Source organism: Canis lupus, chromosome 21 (genome assembly GCF_048164855.1).
Source record: "Canis lupus baileyi chromosome 21, mCanLup2.hap1, whole genome shotgun sequence".
Taxonomy (NCBI): Eukaryota; Metazoa; Chordata; class Mammalia; order Carnivora; family Canidae; genus Canis; species Canis lupus.
In genome coordinates this window covers 37,127,532-37,151,434 of record NC_132858.1, presented here as the reverse complement: position 1 = coordinate 37,151,434, position 23,903 = coordinate 37,127,532, and the positions used below count along the sequence as shown (strand labels likewise).

Genomic DNA, 23,903 nt, shown 5'->3' with positions numbered 1-23,903 from the left:
TCTAACAATTTGATTGTTTATTGGTCAATAAAATCCACATACCTTAAATTTTTACGGAGGAAAGTCAATCTTTATTGGAGAAAATTTGACATAATTTGCTTTTACCTTTCCAAATAAAAAGCAGCATAGAGGTTTAACTGTATGATACTAGCCTGAAGTCAGTCAAGAAGAAAGCATGACTCTTAATAAATGTGGATCTACTTTCCTTTGAAAACAGCTTTGAAAGGAGCAATAGGAGGGAAAGCAATGTACATCTCTAGAACTGAATTTCAAAGGCCTTATTTGGCCCTTCTTCCACATGGGAAGAATTAGAAAACTTTTTGCCTTTTACTTTCCATTGTAAGATCCTAAATGGGAAAATAAGTCCAGGCTATGTAGGTCTCCATGTAGGATTAGATGCAGTAGCAGCCACAGCGCAAGAAATGTAGGACACAATGGTCTATGTAACTGGCTGCTGTGAACTTTAGTGGCAAAATTGAAAAAAGAAGGAAAGAAGAAAGAAGAAAGAAGAAAGAAGGAAAGAAGAAAGGAAGGAAGGAAAAGAAAAGAAAGAAAAGAAAAGAAAAGAAAAGGAAAGGAAAGGAAAGGAAAGGAAAAGAAAAGAAAAGAAAAGAAAAGAAAAGAAAAGAAAAGAAAAGAAAAGAAAAGAAAAGAAAAGAAAAGAAAAGAAACCTTTACCACTTCAGCACAGATCTCAAAATCACTTCAAGACACTTCCTTCAACTGGTTCTGCTGCATTAATGAGATCGTGGAACAGAACTGCTAATTTAGAATTAAATGCTTTGGTGAGAAGAGCATTATAAACTAAAAAGCCAGAGTTTATAAAAAATAATTGGATGTGACAATAAATGGTATTTTTCATATATTACTCATCACTGTGTGGATTAAAAGCAGCTTAAATTAAAAACGGAATCCCTTGAATTTATTCAAATGGTTTTTAAAATGGTTTTAAGGACATTTAAATGATGTAGGAAAATTATGATACATCTACTTTGTCTAGTAGATCTTAAAATTCTACTAGTTCGCTTCCTTTAAAATCGTGATAATTTAAAACTATGAAAATTTAATAATAATAAATAGAATTGTTAATAGAATAAAATAATAGAATTGTTAAATCACTATATTGTATACCTGAAACTAATATAACACCGTGTATTAACTGTACGAGAGGGATCCCTGGGTGGCACAGCGGTTTGGCGCCTGCCTTTGGCCCAGGGCGCGATCTTGGAGACCCGGGATCGAATCCCACGTCGGGCTCCCGGAGCATGGAGCCTGCTTCTCCCTCTGCCTATGTCTCTGCCTCTCTCTCTCTCTCTCTCTGTGTGACTATCATAAATAAATAAAAATTAAAAAAAAAAAGATTTAACTGTACGAGAATTAAAATACAAAACTTAATAAAATCTTCAAAAATAAAAAAACACGGTGCTGATAGAAAAAATAAATAAAAGTAAAAATGAAATAAAATAATTTTAACTATAATGTCAAATTAGCCAAACAAGTAAATAAAAATAGGGTAAATGGTGCAATTTTATCTGGTACACTTCTTATCAATATTCTTGTTATTTAAACGTTTCCCTTTCTTTGGAAAATCTGCCTTAGTTTACCTGATTATGAATGTAGCTTTTGCATAATTCACAATGTTTAAATGAGTATTCAGAAATCAATTATCCCATTCATATTTTAAAACTACAACTTCTTCACAGACCCTGTTTAAGTTTTCCAGCTATATGACAGCTAGTTTATTGACTCATTATAAATAAAAATACTGAATCAAGAGCTTCTAAATTGTCTAAGTAGGAAGTGAAATCTGAGGTAAAACCCAAGAGATACAGGCACCATTATCTAACAGTATGGAAATTTTACTTTGCTTACTATGATCCATAAAATAAACCTATATGTTGTTTGGCAAGGAAAAGAATGATTTCAATAAAGGAATAGCATATATGAATCATCATATTTAGAAGAATATACAAGAAGATTATATTTTTCCACAAAAGTTAAGGGAAGCACTTTTTTTTTCTTTTTTGATCAATAATGACTCAGGACGTGAATCAGGTTCCCGGGGACTCTGAATATCATGACAAGCATCAATCATCAATGACCAAGTGAAGCCCAGAACTGAGAGTGAATACAGAAAGGAGAGAGATTTTTCCCTTAGAAAACTTTATATATTTATATATATATATATCACTTTATATTTGTATGTTCCGTGAGTTCTAAAAGCGATGATCTTTCAAATAAAATATTATATAGAAGTTGAGTGATCAGAGAGTACCTTGGATCAAATCACTGCAAGATTTAAATAACATCTAGTCCAGGCCCCATCCTACATTGGACTCATGGCATCTGGTCATGTTGGCCTCTTCATAAAGACCCCAAATGACAGGGAGCTCATGAATTCACAATATAGCCCAAGATTTTTGGCAAATTACGTTAGAAAGCTCATCTTATTCTTCATCTTTCTCTTTTTTTTTAGAAAGCTCATCTTTTTCATGTAAACAAAGACGTTTGTTTCATGCTTTACAATTTTCTATGAATTTATCTTACTTTTGCCCTGAGGAAGTTATCACCGGATAGTCAAAATTCCTTTTCTTATTTGATAGCCTTTCCATATATAATGATAGCTTTCATGCCCTCACTTTTCCAAGCCTTCCTATTGGATTTTATGGAATAGATCTATGATACCGATTGACCTGCCTCTTTCTTTTTTTGGACACAGTCTTGCTGCTGCTAGAGTCAGTTTGCCGGGGTCCTCCTCACCATGCGGTGCTCAGAAAGAAGACAACACTAAAATGTGGCCACCGCCGCCAATGACAGTGGGACCGTCACCTCATTAGGATGCTGTCATTAGTGGGATCTCACAGCGCACCGCCTGCCGCTGCCACCGACCCCTCCAAATGCTGAGCTGCTGCCAGGCAAGGCGCGGGCAGGAAGGACTCTACCCTGGGAACTACCGCCCTAAGACAGTATCATGGCATCAAATACGTTCACACGCATCCCTCTGGTTGAGCCTCAGCACAGTAGCAAGAGAGGAGCCTGCCTTCCTACCAAACTCCTGGATGCTCGGGGCGCGCAGCTGTGAGCTCCGGGGGCCTAGAGCGGGCGGCCGGCAGCCCCGGCAGCCCAGTGAGGACGCTGTCCTGTGCGGCAATTTGTACTTTAGAAATTTTGCCCGAGACTTCTCTTTCCCTCGCTGACTTTTTAAGCGGACGTCATGGAGCGGACGGTCCCCCAGGAGGGTGTCCTGGGGCGGTCGCCGGGTCGGGGCGGGCTGCGCGCAGGCCCGGGGGCGGGGGCGGGGGCGCGGGCGCGGGCGCGGGCGGGGGCGGCCGGACGGGGCGCACGTGCGGGCTCGGGGCGGGGGCCTCGCCGGGCCCGGGGCCGCCCTCCGCCGGGACCTACTTCCCCTTCGGCAGAGCCGAGCCCATCGGAGCCCATCCGAGCCCTGCAAGCTGCGGCGGCCGCGGCCCGGCACGGCTCCGGGGAGGCCCGGGGACCCAGGCCGGGGCGCCGGCCCCCGCCCCCCGCTCCTCTCCGGGGCGCCCGCCTTCTCGAGCCTTCTGCGGCCGCCGGCCCGGGAGCGCCCGTTAGTCAGGGCGCACGTGACGCGCGGTGCCCACATGATGCGCGGGGGGGCGGGGGGACACGGGCCGACCGGGAAAAGTTCGCCGAGAGCCGGGCGAGCCCCCGCGCGCCGCGTCCCTGCCCTGGCCGTCGCCCAGCCGCCCCGAGGGCGCCCGGGGCAGCGCCTGCGCCCGCCCCGAGGCTCCCGTGCACCGCGGGCCGAGCCCCGACGCGCAGCCAGGCGCCCCCCGAGCTCGCGGGCGCCGCCGGGGTCCCGCAGGCCGAGCACCTTGCACAGCGCGGCTGCCCGTGCGCCCCCGGCGCCCCGGGGCGCCCCCGCCGGCCCCGCCGTCGCCCCTCCCGCCCCGGGGCGCCCCCCGCCGGCCCCGCCATCGCACCCCCACCGCCCCGGGAGCCCCCCCCCGCCGGCCCCGCCGTCGCCCCCCTCCCGCCCCGGGGCGCCCCCCGCCGGCCCCGCCGTCGCACCCCCACCGCCCCGGGAGCGCCCCCCGCGGGCCCCGCCGTCGCCCCCCTCCCGCCCCGGGGCGCCCCCCGCCGGCCCCGCCGTCGCCCCCTCCCCGCCCCGGGGCTCCCCCGCCGGCCCCGCCGTCGCCCCCTCCCCGCCCCGGGGCGCCCCCCGCCGGCCCCGCCGTCGCCCCCTCCCCGCCCCCCGCGCGCTCGGGCGGCCGCGCTCACCTTGCTTGACACACTTGAGGCGGAGGGGGTCCTTGCAGTGCTTGATGACGGCCAGCACGTCCCGGATGGTGAGCCCCGCCACGGGGGTCTCGTTCACCTCCAGCAGCAGCTCCTCCGACGCCAGCTTGCTGCCGCTCTCGTAGGCCACCTTGCCGGGCTTCACCTCCCCCAGGTAGGGGAACTGCCCGTTCTCGGCGCCCCCCTTCAGCTCGAAGCCCAGCTGGCCCTCCGGGTTCCTGCCAATGACACTCTCATGGACTTTGCTCGTCCAGTGGCTTTTCTTTTTCAAGCTTTTGGACATGGCAGTGGGGTGGGCGGCCTCGGCTCCCGAGGGGCTGCTGCGGGGCAGGGGGAGGCGGGCGGGGAGCCCGGGGAGCCGGGGCGCCGCGCGGCGAGGGATCAGACTTTGCCTTCCTGCCCCTCTGCCCGGCGCGTCCCCTCGTCTCGGGACGGAGCGTGGATGCTGCGGGGGGAGGAGGCGGGGACGGCGGGCCGGGCGGGGGCGGGGGCGGGGGCGGGGGGGCGGCTCGGCCGGGGCTGCTGTCCCTGGAATGACACTCGGGGCTGTGGCCCCGCAGCGGAGGAGCGCGGCGGCGGCGGCGGCGGCGGGCTGGGCGAGCGGGAGCCGCGCGGCGGGCGGGGGGCGGGGGCGGGGGGGCGCGGGGCCGGGGCCGCTCCTGCGCGCGGCGGGGCGGGGAGGGGGGGGGCCGGGGCCCGCGGCAGCCGCAGTGGCCGCGGCGAGGTCCGGGGCGCGTGTGCGTGTGCGCGCGAGTGTGAGTGAGTGTGCACTAGTGGGGCCGCGGGGGGGCTCGCCGGGCTCGCTCCCTCCCTCCGCAGCTTGACCCGGTAGTGAAGGCGGAGAGAGAGGCAGGCTGGGCCGCGGGCAGCCTACGGGAGGAGGCGGCGCGGGGAGGGGACCGGCCGCCGGGAGGCCGCGGGGAGGCCGCGGGGCTGCGCGGGCGCCCGGACGCCCCGACCCGCGAGGTGCCCCGGGGAGGGCCGCGCAGGCGGGCGGGGCGCGCCCGGGACGGGCTGGGCCGGCGTCGCCTCCGCCCCCCCCCCCCCCCGCCGCACTCCTAGCCGGACTCCCGGGGCGGGGGTCGGGGCAGCGCATCCCGGGGTGGGGGGGGCGGGGGGGGGGCTCGTGGGCTCGGGCCGCTGCCGCAGGAGGAGGCCCCCGCGGGTCGGCCCCGGGCACCAGGGGCTCTGCGCGAGCTCCGCACCGCCGGGGCCCCGGGCCCACCCGCTCCGGCCCCACCGGCCCCGGCCCCACCGCGTCTGCAGCCGGCGGAGAGGCGAGGACCAGGGCGCCAAGGTGATGCTCATTTTCACTCATCTTAAATAGGATGTTAGTGAGTTTTAAAATTCCAGGAACTGGTAAATGAATTTCATTTGCTTTATTTCAAAATGATACGTTTGAGAAAGAAAAGGAAAAAAAAGTTGCACGCCCACTCTTCTCTTTAGAGCAAAGCTTGAAAAGCACCGAGCAGTTCAGGTTTTTGATGTCTGGGATGAGGAGAGTGGGAGGCAAGTGCAGTTGAGAACGTGCGTGCAGTCCACCCAAACAGACCAGATTTGGATTCAGGCTTTGCTGGGTAACTAGAGTGTGATCTTGACCTGACTGCTTGACCTTTCTGAGCCTCAGTTTCCTTGTTTGTTAAATAGGATTAAAAGTACTAAGCTGATAGGACTGCGATGAGAATCAATCAGGTAATGCACACAAAGTGCTGCCTGGCACAGGTGGGAAGGCACCCAAAATAGTGATTTCCTTCCTCTTTTTCTCTCAAGTATAACTCACTATTTGGGGAAGACGGGTATTGAATTTAGTGGTAACTGGAAAAGACTTTAAAGAAAGATGAATTATTTAAACCTGTGTCTTTTTCCCCGCCTTGGGAAGATGGATCCACAGTGAGTTGGCTCCTGCTGATGAGGATTATTCAGCGAGCCAGGGGCAGTGTCAGGATCTGAAATCAGAGCTGAAGGCAATGCCCAGGAAGGGGCAAGACTTTGGGGAACATAGCCCAGTCTCACCCAGACAAGTTGGGGTTTAGCATTATGAGATACAGACCTACATGGAAATTAAAAATGGAGACTGAATATGTATTTTCAAACACCAATCGCAAACTGGCACGTATGGGTAAATACTAATATTTATCAAGTTCTAACCATGTGCCAAATGTCGTACTATAGGCTTTACATTTGTTTCTCCCAACATCCTAATAAAGTAGATATTATTAATCATCCCCTTTTACAGATAAGGAGACTGAGGCATACAGAGATTAACTTTTGCAAGACCTCAGATTTAGTCAGTGCTGAAGCTAATATTAACACCCAAGTGTTTTGGCTTCAGACGTCATCTCATTGACTGCATTGTGCTCTCCTCATGCACTTACCATGTGTCATACCAGTGATCAGTCCATAGTGTCCCCAGAGGAAGGGTCTGCAGTTTATTGTAAGAGTAATTAAGGGGGAAAATGGAGTGGGAGTTTGGCATAAAAGCATTTCCCTCTCAACAGCTGAGGAGAGTCACTGAGGTACAGGCCAACAATTCAGTGCCTCTCAGTTCCTTATTCATCTTCTCTGCCCTGAATTGTGATATTTAGAACTGGAACCTATAAACATTGCTTTGTTCTCAGTTGGCCCAATGTCGGGACGTGTCAGTAGAAGGTGCTGGAGGGACATTGCATAAAAAGAGAGAGGCCTCTTCTTGGTACCAGTGCTTTTCCTCTTGTGGCCTGCTCAGTGAGGGGCTTTCTGGCCAGTGGTGTGCAAGAGACCAGTGTTTTCACTACTTTCAGGAAGTTTGGCTAGTTCCCCAGTGTGTGGCTTCCCAGTAAGCCTTGCTGGCGTCCCAGTGGGTGGATTCCTAGCAAGTTTCACTGACACCTCAGCTGGTGGTTTCCTCACCAACCCAATCTGTGACGCTTCAATGGATTTCGTTTACCATTAGTTGGGCCACAGCCACATTATCTCCAATACGGTCTGACTCACTGGCTTGGTAGCATAGAGGAGAGGAATGGGGAGAAGGGTTCTTCTAGTTTACTCCCTGAACTGTGGGGTACTTTGTCACGGCCCGGAGGTTCTGGTGGCCCCCTGCACCACTACTGTGTTTGTTGGTGGTCTCCTCTCCTAGTAGTCACTCCCTTTTCACCAGCTAATAATTCCTCATATCAGCTTTTCCTTGTTTCAGTTATTGTGTTATTTCTGTCTCCTGCTTGGATCTTGACTGCCTAGGCGTAGAGGAATCCTGAAAAGCCATCTAGGGACTTGGGAATCGGGATCCTGCCGATAGCTATACAACACTGACTCACTTAACCTCTCAGAACTTGTCCCCTCATCTGTAGAAAGAAGGCGATGATACATATGACAAGGTTGTGTTAGCATCATGTAGAATGTGAATGCATTTTAAATTCACTTAACTGTGGTAGCAGGAAAGAAGATGGGGATATTTTCTTTAAGAAGAAAACTCACATGTGTTCTGAGGACTTGTTAGGTTGTTTCCTGGGAGTGAAGACACAGCATTTTCTGTTAGATATATTGCCATCAGATAAATATGTTATTGGTTGCTGGGTGACTTTGCTAACTTTTCAGGATGAAAGCACATAGTAGCGACTCCCAAGTTGTTCAGGTTTCCAGCACTATGAAAAATATGACTGAAATTACAGTAATTTTGAAATGCTAGATTCAGACTAATTTGATTACTTCCTATTCTGGTATCCTTCACATTTTGCTTCATCTCTTCTTGTCTCCTTTACCCTTTCTGAGTTTGATGCCTGTGTCGAGAAAGAACCATGTCACTGCTGAGCACTCTGTGCAGAATATGGCACTAGATTTTGCATGCTATTAAAAATAGTTTAGGAATCTTAAAAACTGATAGGACTGATAGAAAGAAAAGCATTCTCATCACTTTGCACATTCTCTGGTACAGGGTAAATGCTGAGAAGGATTCACCTAATGACAGATATGTCCAAAGTGATGTTGCATAAAATTACATTATATGGCTACCACCTTAATTTGATTTTTATCTTCAGTACTAAACGATTGTCTCTTTACACACATAGTAATGTCTTAAGGACATTGAATGCAGAAGAGCATATTGATGAAGAAAAGACAGAATGATCTTAGTGAGGACGGAGGTTAAGAAAGAAGTCAGACTCTTCATGAGCGTAGGCCAAGGTCTGAGAGGTTTTACTGGTGATGATAGTGGTAACGGAGGATAAACTTGACCCACTCCATAATTTGTCTGTGGCCATTCCTATTATTAAACCCCCTTTCACTTCTGCTTCATTATTCACACACAAAAGTGCTAACCCATACTTATAAGGTAGATTTATTTAGCATAATACCAATGAGACGCCTGGGTGGCTCAGTGGTTGAGCGGCTGCCTTTCGCTCAGGGCATGATCCCCAAGTCCAGGGATCGAGTCCCACATTGGGCTCCCTCCATGGAGCCTGTTTCTCCCCCTGTCTGTGTCTCTGCCTCTCTCTCTCTCTCTCTCTCTGTGTATCATGAATAAATACATAAATCTTAAAAAAATAATAATGATACCAAGCTTCTCAGACTTTTCTATCAAAATATCTTAACGATGATATACTCACCCACACCCCCAGCCAAGAGTAATCTTATTTTTTGAGTAATCTTATTTGAAATCTTTAGTTTTTATCTAAAAATTCATATGAATTTTCTATTCTGAAGTCAGTTCATATTTATATGGCTATAAAATATGATTTTCCCCCACACTTTACCTATAAGATGTTCCAGGAGGATTTACTGTGTTTCTCTGCTGGTTTCTTGGCCCAGCCTAGTGACTCCGTGGGTCCCTATAGCTTAAATACAATGACTGGATATATAAGCCCAAGTCCTGGAGAGAGAATTTGGGCTAGAAAGATAGATGTGGGGACACTTTGAAACCTTGGCTCTTTAGCCTTACCCAGCACTGTGCTGAACATAAAAAGAGAGAAACCCTGAACTCCAGTTTACAAAATCTTTTAGAGGGCAGAGAAGAGAGGAAAGATCAGTGAAAAAAGATTATATTGCAAGGACAGGATTGAATGTTGAGAAATCAGTCTTTTTGAAGTTAACGAAGGGAAGGTTCAGGGGCTGAGATGCCGCCAAGCACTTGTACAGAATTGCATATTTCATTTGTGTCTTACCAACTTGCATTATAGTGCTGATTCTCCTCACCTGAAAACCTCAAATATTTTGATAACTGTAAGTTTTAGGTTTATATCAATTAAATTTACAGAGGAGGGCCAGAACTGTTTCATGTAAGTCTAGATTTACTGTTTATGATTGTGCTTCTGCATTTCTTAGAACCATATTATTATGTTTTAGTATCGGATATAATATTGGGATGTAGTATATGGTTCAGAGTCTCCACATCTCAGGGAATTTCTCTCAAATGACACTAGGAATTAGTCACCAAGCCCTGTGCAAAAGATCTGGAAATGGGTAAAATGTGACTACTTAAGTCTGTGAGGGTATTAGATCATTTTAATTGCTAGAAAGTTCTGAATGATGTGACTTTGGTCCTTATTAAGCACCATTTTGTGTGAAGTGCCTGGACTATACATGATATATGAAGTGGTGAAAGAGAACCGCAAAAAAATTTAAATAATTGCTTCACCTTAAACAGAGTTCACAATGTGTGGAGCAATTCAACTGGCTCAATAAAAGAAAACGTGATAATTTTTTTTGTTGTCGTTCTGTGACTTTAATGTCATGGCACTATTCTTTGGTAAATGACAATGGGTACTTTAGTGAAAACTCAAGCTTGATACTTTTGCTACTTATTCAACATATGCACAACACACAACAGGTAATACTGTATTTGGATCTGGAAACCTATACCTTTTTATGCAGAGTGCTATCAGGTATACTTCTTAAATGTCAGTATCTGAATTTATCTTTCTTTTTATTGTTTTGCTTCTTACTTAATTCTGTGCCTGTCAAACTTTTATCACCAGTTCACATTCTACTAAACTCAAAAAAGTTATTTTCATACCTTTTATACTTTTAGGCCCTTCTTACCAGACTTTTTTAAAACTCTTCAGAAATTCAGGTACTTCAATTTCATGCCATCAAGTAGCTATATGTGGTGCCTTCTTTTTCTTATTTGAGTGAGTAGTTCAATTGCTGTCACTTTATACTTTGTAATTCTAAATCTTTTAAAACCATCTTGCCATTTTTTTCATTCATTCATCCTTATAGAAAACTCTATAAAATAATCTCTTACTTTCTAGTTGCTTTTCTCTCATATTATTATCCTTTCTCTTTCCCAAATGCACATCTAAATTTATCCTTTTTTTCATAATAGATCTTCAGTTTCTCATCAATTCACATCATAAATTTTAGAATAAAATACCCTACATGTATTTTTAATATGATATCTACTGCCCATATTCTAATCTTGCCTATTTTTAATCATTTTTGTTGTTAATTTAAACTGACAATAATTTCCATTACAAGGAATAAGCACAAAGGGATAGCATTATCATGGACTCGATTTTATCAGTAGTGAACAATCTTTAGGCATAAAGAAAATTAGGAAAGAAAGTCAACATATTCTATTTTGAGATAGTACGGAACAGTCAGATGTGTTTTCTAGTCTTTGGAAAAGCACATTTATTCAAAGAAAACTTCATTATGTTTCCTCCGCCAGATTGCTGAGAAACAAAAATGCTGATGAACTATTGGAGGCAATGAGAATATAATTATAATCATACTGATATTAATAATTTTGGGGTTTTTTTCAAGATTTTATTTATTTATTCATGAGAGACAGAGAGAGGCAGAGACACAGAGGGAGAAGCAGGCTCGATCCCCGGACCGAGGTCAAGCCCTGAGCCTAAGGCAGACGCTCAACCACTGAGCCACCCAGGCGTCCCTAATTTTAATAATTTTGAAGCCTCTCCAAACACTTTCGTGTAGTGTAGTTTGCTTTTAACCATTCTGAATGTCATGTATGCTTTTCAGAATATGATGAATGCTAGTGATTTTATCCTGTCCTTCTGTCCTTCCATAGATGCACATATACATGCAATCTTCCAAATATTACATATCACTTCATGTAATTTATAAATTTGCTGAAGCCCAGTCATTTGCTTGGATATGGAATTCTTTGGAAGTCCAGTGTAGGGTGCCTGGGGGATTCATTTGGCAAAGCGTTTGCCTTCGGCTCAGGTCATGATCCCAGGACCTAGGGTAGAGCCCCACTTCTGGCTCCCTGCTCTGTGGGAAGTCTGCTTCTCCCTCTCCCTGCCACTTGCCCTGCTTATGCGCTCTCTCTCACTCTTCTCCCTCACTGTCAAATAAATAAAATCTTTAAGAAAAAGAAAATTCCAGCCTAAATAAATCTCTTCTGTAGTTTTTTATTTAAGTATAATCAGCTGAAAGTAATCTTGTCTACTGAACTCCTATGAAATGCTACATAATCCTTTTCATGACATTTCTTTCTGCCTTTTATTATAACATTAGATTTATCTCAGCCTCACATCTAAGCTATAACTTCTTTGAGAGCATGGCTAATTTTTGTATTCCTGACAGAGGTTGAATGAATAAAGGAGAACACAGTGCTAGAGAAAAAAGAAACACATAACATACATATAATTTACTATGAAAATGTATCTATTATATTAAGCCCAGAATTAACCGATGCTACTAAAGTAAGCCCAAAATTTAAAAATGTATTTCAAAAGATCAAGGCAGCCAGAGGTTTAAGAAGCTGTTAATGTTTTGAGACAGTTGTCTCCCATTTTGGCTATTGAGAAGCTTTGTAAAAGAAGGACTCTAAGGTTCTTTAAGAGAAAATTGTAGTTTAAGATGGGTCATAGAGTAATTTGAAATCATTTAATTCCCTTAGACCATCTTAATCTTCCAACTTACCTCAATTAAATTATAGGGCAATTCAGAGGTTTGGCAAGCCATTCTCTGTAAACTCTGAAGAGAGGTGGACTTCAGAGGAGTCACTAGAAGATGGATAAAAAGCAAAGCTATCATTTGCTTTCAAAAGAATGTATTCCACAAACTATAGACCACAAAAATTAGGACAAGAAGAGAAAGAAGTGGTAACATGAAGCTAGCTAGCATGGCTTCATAAAGAACAAGCCAAACGCACATTTTTGTTGATAAAGCATGACTTGCTTGTTGTGGGTCCATTTTAGCTAAATCATTAAGCATTAATGCCATCACCTCTTTTCTAATATCGGCAATGAATACTCAGGTCTCCATCATCAGTGTAATATCTTCAAGTGACTTCAGTTTGCAAATGCTCTGTTAGCGCATTCTCCACATCTGGCTTTACCAGGACTGCACATAACAGGCCTATTACTTAACTCTCATAAGCACTTTCAATATCTCATATGCTCATTCGGTCAACTGCTCCCATTGTTGCCTCATTTTAATTTTGTGGGATCACTCCTGATCCTTTTTCAAAACATCTTCTAAGCCTTTTCTTAAGTAATTCACTGACTCTAAAGATGTCAGGTATTTTAAGACCACTGTCACAATTTTAAGATTATAAATGTATAAATGTAAAATATCTGTTCAATGCAAAATATACTTTGTGTAAAAAAACTATACTATGAAAAAGCAAATATGAAAACCATGCATTTTAAAATTTTACAAAAATGTTTAATAGATTTCAGACTGTGTTATTTAAAAACAATTATGAATATTTTACCTACAGTTAATATTGTGATACTGGTCAATTAGTTATATTTGGTCTGTATTTAAATGAATCCCTCCCAGTTTTGAGACTTAATGAAAGAATTTGCATACACTAAAGTCTTTTAGAGTATAATGAGTGCCATTTTATTTCTTTTAAAGATTTTATTTATTTGAGAGGGAGAGCAGGAGCATGATGTGGGGAGCAGAGGGAGAAGAAGCAAACCTGAGCAGGGAACCTGATGCAAAGAGGGGGATCAGTCCCAGGACCCTGAGATCATGACCTGAGCTGAAGGCAAATACTTAACCAACTGAGCCACCCAGGTACCCCAGTAATGACTGCCATTTTAATAAAATTTCAAAATTTTGAGAACATGTTTTTATTACAATATAATTATGCTTCCTACTTTAGGCCATATTTAAATTTTTATTTCTATTGTCAACAGTGTCTTGATAGGAGAACTAGAAATAAAGAAGTAATTCTTTCATTTAGTAGCAATACCTTGGGGATTTTTTTTTTTTTTGGCTTTTTTTAAATATTTTTTTTATTGAAGTTCGATTTGCAGGCATATAGTATGATACCCAGTGCTCAACTCATCAAGTGCCCTCCTCAGTGCCCGTCACCCAGTCACCCCATCCCCCCGCCCGCCCACCTCCCCTTCCACTACCTATTGTTCGTTTCCCAGAGTTGGGAGTCTCTCATGTTTTGTCTCCCTCTCTAATTTTTCCCACTACAGGGGAAAGGAGGGAAAATGAGTGAGGGTTTTTTTTTTTTTTTTCTAAATCAGAATTGAAGAGGTAAAGGGTCTTCTGCACTTGGTAATTTGATTGGGTGACTGCAAGAGTTCAGGGACTCATGTCTTACCACAAGAAGAATAAACATTGCATTTTCCTCTTGAAGGCCCTAAAATATTTTAAAAGATGTCAGTTTATATTGAAACATTCCCTGGAGCTCCCACTTTAGCAAGAAGCTAAATAAAAGAAGTTTTAAATTTTCCCAATACTAATGGAGATTTACTTTCTAGCCCTTTTCTCTGGAGACAAATGTAGGTCTCTCCTCAAGGGTAGGAAGATTTGCATATAATTCTAAAGGCTAGAAATACCTTTTCTGCTCTCTCCAAAGTGATTCAGTATGTTTTGTCATACTGCTTGATGATTTTGCATTAGAGATTTATTCTTTTTGAGATAATAAAATACAAATATCTCTGAAAGGCTTTCTTCTACTTTAGTCATATTCATATGGCTACTAGTGAACAAAATGTGTTTATATGGTACAGGATAAAAGGAAGATTGCCAGCCAACAAATCCCTAGAGTCTGTGCTACATTAAATGTTGCTTAGCAATTTCCACAATTTTCTCAGTCTAGTTTACTAATAAAGACATTAGAAATCAAGGGCAGGTGCATATGTTACATGAAGTTGTGAAAGTGGTATTTATTCTATGTTTCTAATCTCTATATTGATTAAAAAACGAAGGAAATGGCAGGTTCATAGGTGGTGTGGTAAGGTGGCAATAATTTATGTGGATAATATAGAAAGGTGTTTCCTAGGAGATAATTTTTATTTATTTTTTTCTTTAAAAAATTAATTTTATTTGATACAGAGATACAGAGCTCATGTGTGCACGGGAGGGGGGGGGCGCGGGGCGGGCGGCAGAAGAAGAAAATCTCAAGTAGACTCCCCACTGAGTGATCTCAAGACCCTGAGATCTTGACCTGAGCTGAAACCAAGAGTCAGACAATTAACTGAGCCACACAGGCACCCCTCCTCCTAGAAGGTACATTTTAGGCAAGGCCTTAAATGAGGTATAACACCCACTTATGAAAAAATCTGTGGGAAGGAATTTTCAGACAGAGAGAAAAGAAGTATTTAGGACCTGAAGTAGTAAGGAACGTGACTTGTCAGAGACTAGGTAATTTTCATTTACATTATTTTATGCATTTGATTTTACTACTCTTAGGTTAGTCTATATAAGGGCTTCCACAAATTAGACCCTGCTTGAAATTTAATTCTCGCCTGATCTTTCTCATCATGCTCCATGCTAGTCGGTGCCTCTGTGACTTTGTATAGGCTGTTTCTTTTGTTAAATAGCCTCTCATTCATTTGTTCTTGGCTGATAAACTGACTCATCTCCTAAATTGCATTTCAAGCACTCCCTTTTTTAAGAAGCTTCCTCTCATTCTCTTTTGCCCACCATCCATAGTTACTCAAGTAACTTGACTTGTGCATTTGAGACACAGCTTTGCATTTATTGATTTACATGTCTGCTTTTATCACTAGTGGGTTTCTTTAGGACAGAGACATTGTTATAATTCATCCCTACTACATATGGTTGGCCATTGTAGTGGTAATATAGTATATAATATTAGTAGTATATAGCAGACACTCAATAAGTTGTTGTTAAACAAATCAGTGGGATATCTTTTTTGTTGTTTAACTTAATATGATAATTGTCTTCAGAACAGTTTCCATGACATACTTATGATAATTAATAGCTATAAACTAACTCTTCACTATATTCTGTAGCCACTAGGATGTTTATCATTTCATTTCAAAGCAAAAAGATGTTAAATAGAGTTTCTATTTAATGCAAACAACACTCATGGAAATATTCTGAAAAGATTAATTTCTGGCATACAGTTTTCAATTCAGTTTTTTGTTTAGCATATTTGTAATAGATTTTGAGCCTACTCTAAAAAATGTTGGCATTGAGAACTAGGTAGTATTTAATGAAAATCATGATTTAATAGCATGTTTTACGTGGTTTGTTTTTTATGTTTACTTAATTTTTTTAAGGATTTTATTCATTCACGAGAGACAAGAGAGCGAGAGACGTAAAAACATAAGCAGAGAGAGAAGCAGGCTCCCTGCGAGGAACCTGATGCGGGACTCGATCCCGGACCCGGGATCCTGCCCTGAGCCAGAGACATGCTCAACCATGGAGCCACCCAGGCGTCCTGGCTTGTTTCTTTTTAATTTAGAGTAGTACAGTTATATTTGAGATCTTCATTACATTTTATTTACCAGAACTCAATGTTCTTTCTTAACTTGGAAACTGAGGGCTTTTCCAATTCTTAAACGCCTGGCAGAAGTAGAATAGCTGGATGAGAACCTGGGAAGAGAAATTATGGAGGATGTGGCGAAAAAGTGGGAGGAGAATATGGACATTTTGGCAGCACCAAACTTGAAGAGATGACAGAGGGTATAGCATTAAAGTAACCATGCAGAATTGGAAATACATGACTTAGCGCTTCCCCTGCCCCAGGAAATTTCAAGTATACTGGCACGTGCTCAGTGTCTCCAGAGGTGTCTGAGTGATTGGCCTGTGTTCTAGGCTTTATCCTAATCAGGAAGATGCTTCCACCCTGTTGGTTCTCCTTGATGTCATTAGGGATACAAATGTGTGATGCAAATTTATTGAATGATCCAAGCTAATGAATAAATACATAAGCCTTTAATATCAGTCCTCTTATTTATTTGTCTTTAAAGTTTATATCAATACATGCTCCTAGATTCTTATTTCATCTAATGGGATAGAATCTACTACTAATGTTCTTTGTTTTGATGCTCAAATGATTTGCTTTGCCCTGTAGGGGCTCCTTCAAGATGGTTTGCTTATCCTTTTGAAACATGCCTTTGATTATTTGAATACTTTTTTGCTTCCTTATATAACAAAATATTACAATTTTATCTTGCTCTTTCTCTTCCTCAGTTCTAGAATTTGCCTCCCCCCCCCCCCCAGGGAACCCTATTCCTTTTAGTGGAGAATCATATTTAGAAACCAAGATATGAAATTTTGGCTTAATTATCGTCATTTGTGGGTCATTATTTCTAAGCCCTTTCAGTGGGCAGAACTAAGAAATGTATATAAAGGCATTTCAAGTATATTTATATATATTAACAACACATATATTAAAAAATTATTTCAAATTGATACTTCCAATTAACATCACAAGTCCCTTTACTTTTTATCAGAAGAGAGAAATCATTGGCTTAACATGAACAAAACACTAGCATTTGGGAGATTTTTTTAAAAGATCTTACTTATTTGAGACAGAGAGAGAGAGAGAGAGAGAGAGAGCAAGAAGGCACAACTAGGGGAAAGGGCAGAGAGAGGGAGAAGCAGACTGCCCGCTGAACAGGGAGCCTGACTCAGGTCTCAATACCAAGACCCCAGGATCATGACCTGAGCTGAAGGTGGATGCTTAACCAACTGAGCCATCCAGGCACCCCAAAATACTAGCATTTTTGAAAGAACAGTATTTGTTACCTATATAAAATGGGCCTGGAAAGTAATAATATTGATCTCATACAAAGTCCACTGAAATATGTTTCATTGATATTTAAACATAATGTATATTAGAATCTTAGATATCAGAGGGAGAGGGAGGCATTTTCAGAATTGTGATCTAGATGTTATACAGTAGACTCTTGCAGTGTTGTTCTGGATCTGTGTTAGAATAGAAAAAGAGATCATGGGGCAAAAACTTGTCTTAATCCTTCAAACATTGTTAACCACATAGAGAAAGCATATTAAGCATACATTACACCCAGAATCTTGAAATGAATGCATATTTATGAGAGGAATATAAACAAACAAGGAAGTGGTACAGTGAGACACTGACATAATGCACTACCTACTTGGGAAAAATACTTGTGTTTTCTCTTTGGATAAATACAGATACAATACTAGCCATTCCACTTAGCAGTAGCTTGACTACCAACATGAATAACTTGTTCAGAGATGAAGAGGAGGAGTTGTGAACATCTAAACATTAGGATTTGCATCATAATAGTGCTAGGACTACATATTCTAACAGAATTTTCTCCCACCATGTCTTGGAGAACTTTTATCCAATGGTCTGTGTCTCTCCTACTAGTTTGAAAACCAAAGCCTCTCTCCTTGTTTTACTAATCCCAAAGATTAATTCAGAAGCCCATGATTTTTCTTTACTGGTTCCTTTGCTTTATCTAGAAAAATAAAATGTAAAAAATATAATTTGGCAGGTTGAAATTTGTTTTCTCTAGTATAGTAAAACAAAGAGTCTCATTTTAATACTGCATATATGCACTTACTAAACATTGCATTGTAATGAATTAATGACCTGAAAATAATGTAAATACATACATATATATTTGTGTAATATATGTTAGCTTCAGAAATCATTTTTTAAAAGTGAATACCTAAGGGGCACCTGGGTAGCTCAGTTGGTTAAGTGTCTGACTCTTGAGCTCAGCTTGGGTCTTGACCTCAAGGTCACTGAGTTCAAGCCCCACTGAGTTAAAAAAAAAAAAAAAAGTGAAGACCTGAAGAAGCTACAACTATAATTTAAAAAATGTTTTGACCAGTGTTAGAAGGAAAAATTAATTAACAATTATTAAGGAGTTATGTGATATACACCATGTGTATTGCATCTTATTTAATTATCAAACAATATATTTGCTAAAGCTGCCATTCCCCCATTTTCTGGAAGAAGAAACTGAGATTACATACTTCATTAAACTTGGTCAACTTCTTGTAACTAATACTAGTGCTTGGATCAAGCCACATATGTTTGACTCTAGACCCTGTATTCTCTTGAGGGCATCACATAAAGCTTTTCACTGCCCCTGCCCAAAAACAACTTTTGCTAAATTGATTCTTTGCTTCTTGATCTGTAAAAGAAGGATGTTGGCCTCTCTTAGTGATCTCCATGTTTTTAATAAGCAATAAATAACATTCACCACACATAATAGTTTCTCTGTTCTATATTCATTATTGCAAAACAACTATGGCTCAGTGATGCTTTGAACTTAGTTTCAATTTCATAATTTAAAACACATTTGTATACATATGAAAATACCAGTTGTGACAAGAGAATAGAAAGCTTTGTTTTGAAAGTAATTTGTAACTGACAGTTGACCATAGACATATTGCAAAGGTGGGGGCCACATACAGGGGTAAAAGTTGGCCTGGAGTTATTTTTTTTTTTATTTCTTTCTCTTGTAAAACAGTTGTAGCCATTACACATTCTTATTGAAGTAGAATTAACATACAGTGTTACATTCATTTCAGATGTACTATATGATGATTCAGCAATTCTGTACATTACTCAGTGCTTATCATGATAAATGTACTCTTAATCCCTCTCATCTATTTCACCCATTCCCCTTCTCTACCTCCCCTCTAGTAACCACTAGTTTGTTCTTGTATTTAAGAGTTTGGTTTTTTGTTTGTCTTTTTTTTATTTGTTTGTGATTCAATAATTTTATACACTACTTAGTGCTCATCACAATAAATGTACTTTATTTCACCCATTCCCAACCCACCTCTGTAACTACCAGTTTTTTCCTATATTTAAGAGTCTGGCTTTCTTTTTTGGGGGGAGGTCTCTTCTTTTTTCTTTGTTCATTTGCTTTGTTTCTTAAATTCTACATATGAGTGAAATCACATGGTATTTGTCTTCCTCTGATTTATTTCACTTAGCATTGTATCCTCTAGGTCCATCCATGTTGTTGCAGATGGTGAGATCTCGCTTATTTTTATGTTCTTCCACATTATATTTATCCGTTCATTATGAATGGACACTTGGGTTGCTTCTATATCTTGGCTATTGTAAATAATGCTGTAATAAACATAAGGGTGCCTGAAGTCATCTTAAATGAACTCTATTCAAAAGGACTGCCTAATAAGCAATGGGATTCCAAAAGAGAGTCTATGAAGACATGAACCTGCTGAGAATCAAATCACAGTGAACTGTAGGTGAGAGATGGCTACCAATAAATGGAGAGAGAAGTAAATAGTCTGAGGAATCCTACAAGGAACTGAAACACTGTGCAAGGGAAAAAACAAACAAACAAACAAAGCCCCAGCTTTGATACCTGTCAAACTAGACAGCAATGATGGTGACCAATAAAAGTACCAGCAGGCAGGAGTTTTCCTACACCCTCACCTCTCCACCATCTTGAACCCTGTTGTGATCAGAATCAGTGCAAGTTAACAATTGATACAAAGAAAGACAAGTTGGGAAAATAGAGGAATATCTATCCAAGCCATACTGTATACTGCAGGCCTGCCTTCTGTTGCATGACTGATTAGGTGAGTGCAGAAGCTTTAATTTTAAATGAAGCTTGTAGTTTTTATTATACTCTGGCTGTACCTATCACTTTCAGAATTGAAATAGTTTAAGTAACTAGAGTACCAGTGGGATTTTTATTATTTAAGACAGCTGTGGGACACCAACCAAGATTTTATCCAGGGGAAGGAAAAGAATTACCCTATGGAGCACACTTTAATAGATATTATGAGACAAAAAGTTACTTAATGATTTCATTTGGCAATTCTGTTCCTTCAGAATAGCATCATAGATTTATATATCCATGTATCCTATGTCAAAACATACACATTTATCTTTATATGTGCATGTATCATATGGAACACGTTGCCTTTTGCAAAGTTTATTGTTTTTTTAGAAATTCTTACTTGATTATTCCCTTAATTACATTTCTGTATATTCTCTCTACCTAAATTCTTTAGCTATAAGCAAAGAAGGGTCAAGTTTTTATATACAATATTCTATGTTTTTTTTTATAATTGGAGAAAATATTTTATCTAAACACCATGTGCCCATGATATATGACACCCCATCATATTTGCATGTGAATGTTTATAAAGTGCAAATAATCTCAAATCACAGGATCAGAATTAGATTTAAAAAAATGTATTCAATAAGATGTGTAAGATGAGATAGAATTAATTCTAATTGAATTCACAGAGGATTTGAAATTAGATGTAAATCTGTAATATTGTATTACATTAAGTATGAATTAGTATTTGATTTGCATTCAGAAAAATGTACTATGTTCACTTCTGAGAACCATTTAGATAGAACATTAGAACAGATATCTGATCTTTATTTTCTCTTCTTCCCCTGCCACCTAAATTTTATTGAAAACTCTGTCCAACCTGATTATCAATATTAAAGATTAGTTTTGAGAAATCCGGAGAAATTAAGAATTACATTTTAGTCAGAGATAGAATACAGTAAGAAGTATTTTTATGTATTGAAAACAACGTCTCTCAAGAGGTAACAATTTTAATACCTAAACACTAACCTAAATGCTGAATTTTAGGTATTAAGGCTAGAAAAGATACACAGAACACAAGAGTTTCTTGAATAAATGTTCCACATTTAGCTTAAAGAATTCATTTAGAACTTGGGCATTAAAGAAATGTTATTTGAAACTGATATTGGTAATTAACTTAGAAAATCTTTAGAATTTGGATTTAGGTCCTATGATTCAGAATTTAGGTGTTATCAAAGGAGATTAGTATTGGACCCTAAATCTACCATTTAATGAGGTGTATTAAAAAAAATTCTGGCATTAGAATAAAAGCTATGTGATGTCATTCTTACTACTATGATGTAGGTAATAAAGTTTATAAAATGTGTATTTATATTATTTCATTATTTACCTTGATTATTCATAAAAAAAAACCCCAATTATAGCATAAATGAATAGTTATTAATATTTAGTATTACTTTGAAAATTGAGACTGCTTAACATTACTGGTTGTAATTATATAGCATTCTGAATTCAGTGAATCCTTTGACAGTTCTAATTTCCTACCTAAGAGCTCTTCTCTGCTACTCCCTTGCTGACAGGACCTCTTTTTGTTCAGGCTGGCAATGTTCCCAGATAAAATACTCACCTCCTCAGTTTCTGTTGCAGCCAAGGGTTGCAAGGTAACAAGAGTGTAGGCAATGAGATACAAGTGTATTTCTGTTAGAGATTTTTGGTATTACTTTTGTTTTGTAATTAATACAGACACTCTTTTTGTCCTTTTCTCTTTCTCCAGCCTACAACACAACTGAAGAGGGAGAAGCCATCATGCCTCTATGATTAGACAAGTCTGAAGATAAAAGCTTCACTGTGAGGATAATGGAACAAAGTGCTAGAATGGGCCTGCACTCCCTTGCCTTTGACTTGTTGTGGAAGGAAAATAAAATGCTGTTACAAGTTTAATCCACAGAGATGGGCTTCTGTTTCCTGCATTTCAATACATCACAGTTCATAAATTTATATAATTGGCAAAAGTATCCATTTTAAAGATTAACAGATACCTAACTCTCAGTTAAATCTCAGAAAAATAGATTTTTAATCCATTGTGATTTTGAAATTGATCTCTCAGTCTTTCGGCCATCAAACTATTAAATACATTTAAACATTGTTATTCATTGTTAGAGTGAATCCTGTTATTTTCTAAGCGTATTATTGTATGTGTGCCCACACGCAGGTGTGTGTGTGTGTGTGTGTTTGTGCGTGTGTATGCACATATACTCAGGGAGCCTGAAGGAACCATTATTTATTTTATGAGGCACTCAATGCTAGTTACCTCTAACTCATTCTTTTCTCTCTTTTTTTTTTTTAGATTTTATTTATTTTTTGAGCAAGAAAAGGGGCAGAGGCAGAGGAAGACAGATTTTCAAGCAGACTCCACACTGAGCGCAGAGCCCAATGTAGGGCTCCATCTCATGATCCTGAGATCATGACTTGAGCCAAAAACATGAGTCGGACAATTAAACGACTAATTCAGATGCCCCCTTCTGACTCATTCTTTAAGCCTCTGCATTCAATACCCATTGCCTTCGGGAATAAATCCTTATACAACCCGTTAAAAATGATCTAATGATTTATTTATCTTCGATTTATCATTGGAGGTTTGTGAGTGTGTGTGTGTGTGTGTGTGTTTTGACCCATTTACTTGTTTGTATACCTACTTTCTTGAGGTTTGTATCATAAATGAATGCTGAATTTTTGTCTAATGCTTTTTTCTGTATCTATTGAGGTAATTGTGTGATTTTAATCATTTCATTGACATGGTGTATCACATTGAATTGTGGATGTTGAACCATCTTTGCATCCCTGGAATAAATCCCACTTGATATGGCATATGATCCTTTCAATGTATTTTTGAATTCAGTTTGCTAATATTTCATTGAGGATTTTTGTATCTATATTAATCCATGATATTAGCCTGTAAAGTTTATTTGTGGTGTCCTTGTCTGATTTTGGTATCAGGATAATGCCAGCGTAATGAAATGAGTTTGAAAATGTTCCCTCCTCTGATATTTTTTTTTGAAGAGTTTAAGAAAGATTAGTATTATTATTCTTTAAATCTTTGGTAGGAAAAAAGCAAAAAAACTTCTGGAAAATTCAATGAAGCCATCTGCTGTGGATGGGTTTTTGGGAGGTTTTTGACTACTGATTCAGTCAGCCTCTTTGAAAATTAGTCTGATGTTGAGATGTTTTATTTCTTCATTATTCAGTCTAGGTAGGCTGTGTATTTCTAGGAATTTATCCATATCTTATATGTTGTTCAATCTGTTGGCTTATAAATGTTCATGCTACTCTCTTTGATCCTTTATATTTCTGTGGTATCTGTTTTAATATATCATCTTTCATTTCTGATTTTAGTTATTTGAGGCCTCTCTTTTTTTCTTGGTGAATCTAGCTAAAGTTTGATCTATTTTTTTAAAAAAGAAACACGTTTTAGCTTCATTGATCTTTTCTATTTTCTGTTTAGTCTCTATTTCTGCTCTTTGTTATTGTTTGCCTTCTACTAACTCTGGCCTTAGCTTGTTCTTCTTTTTCTAGTTTCTTGATGTATAAAGCTAGGTTATTTGAGATTTTTCCTTTTAAGTAGGTGTCTATTGCTATAAACTTCCTCCCATTTACTGTAACTGATGGTAAAGTATCCCATCAAAGAGACATTTCTTTGATCTGACTCAGACTTCTCTTACTGTCATTTAGCCACACTGAGTATTGAGAACAATTATAAAGGATTCTGCGTCCAGTTCCTATGGCGTGGGGAGGAGGAGTTGTGCACACCAACAAGCAATTATTGGATACCCAGTAGGTATTCTAAAACTCAACCCAATCCTAACACTATTTACCCAGAGACAGCATCAGATTCCACAATTTAAAAGTTTAGTTTCA

At 40.8% G+C, this 23,903-nt stretch overlaps 1 protein-coding gene and 2 long non-coding RNA genes across 14 annotated transcripts in view; 1 reads left to right on the top strand and 2 right to left on the bottom strand.

Moving 5' to 3' along the window:
- LOC140613024 (uncharacterized) overlaps positions 1–3,255 on the bottom strand; it is a 33,796-nt gene extending 30,541 nt beyond the window's left edge. Inside the window, exon 1 of the long non-coding RNA XR_012014145.1 lies at positions 3,049–3,255. This is a non-coding gene — a long non-coding RNA (uncharacterized lncRNA). The remainder of the gene's footprint in view (positions 1–3,048) is intronic.
- MAGI2 (membrane associated guanylate kinase, WW and PDZ domain containing 2) overlaps positions 1–4,693 on the bottom strand; it is a 1,329,894-nt gene extending 1,325,201 nt beyond the window's left edge. For all 12 annotated transcript variants that reach the window (XM_072791399.1, XM_072791396.1, XM_072791402.1 and 9 more), the window contains exon 1: positions 4,261–4,693. In XM_072791399.1, coding sequence (XP_072647500.1) covers positions 4,261–4,561 — 301 coding nt within the window. In that variant the 5' untranslated portion in view covers positions 4,562–4,693. The remainder of the gene's footprint in view (positions 1–4,260) is intronic.
- A 350-nt stretch (positions 4,694–5,043) lies between these two features.
- Positions 5,044–22,137, top strand: LOC140613020 (uncharacterized). Its single transcript, XR_012014140.1, has 2 exons — positions 5,044–5,575; positions 21,763–22,137. It is a non-coding gene; the product is annotated as an uncharacterized lncRNA (long non-coding RNA).
- Positions 22,138–23,903: the final 1,766 nt, after the last annotated feature.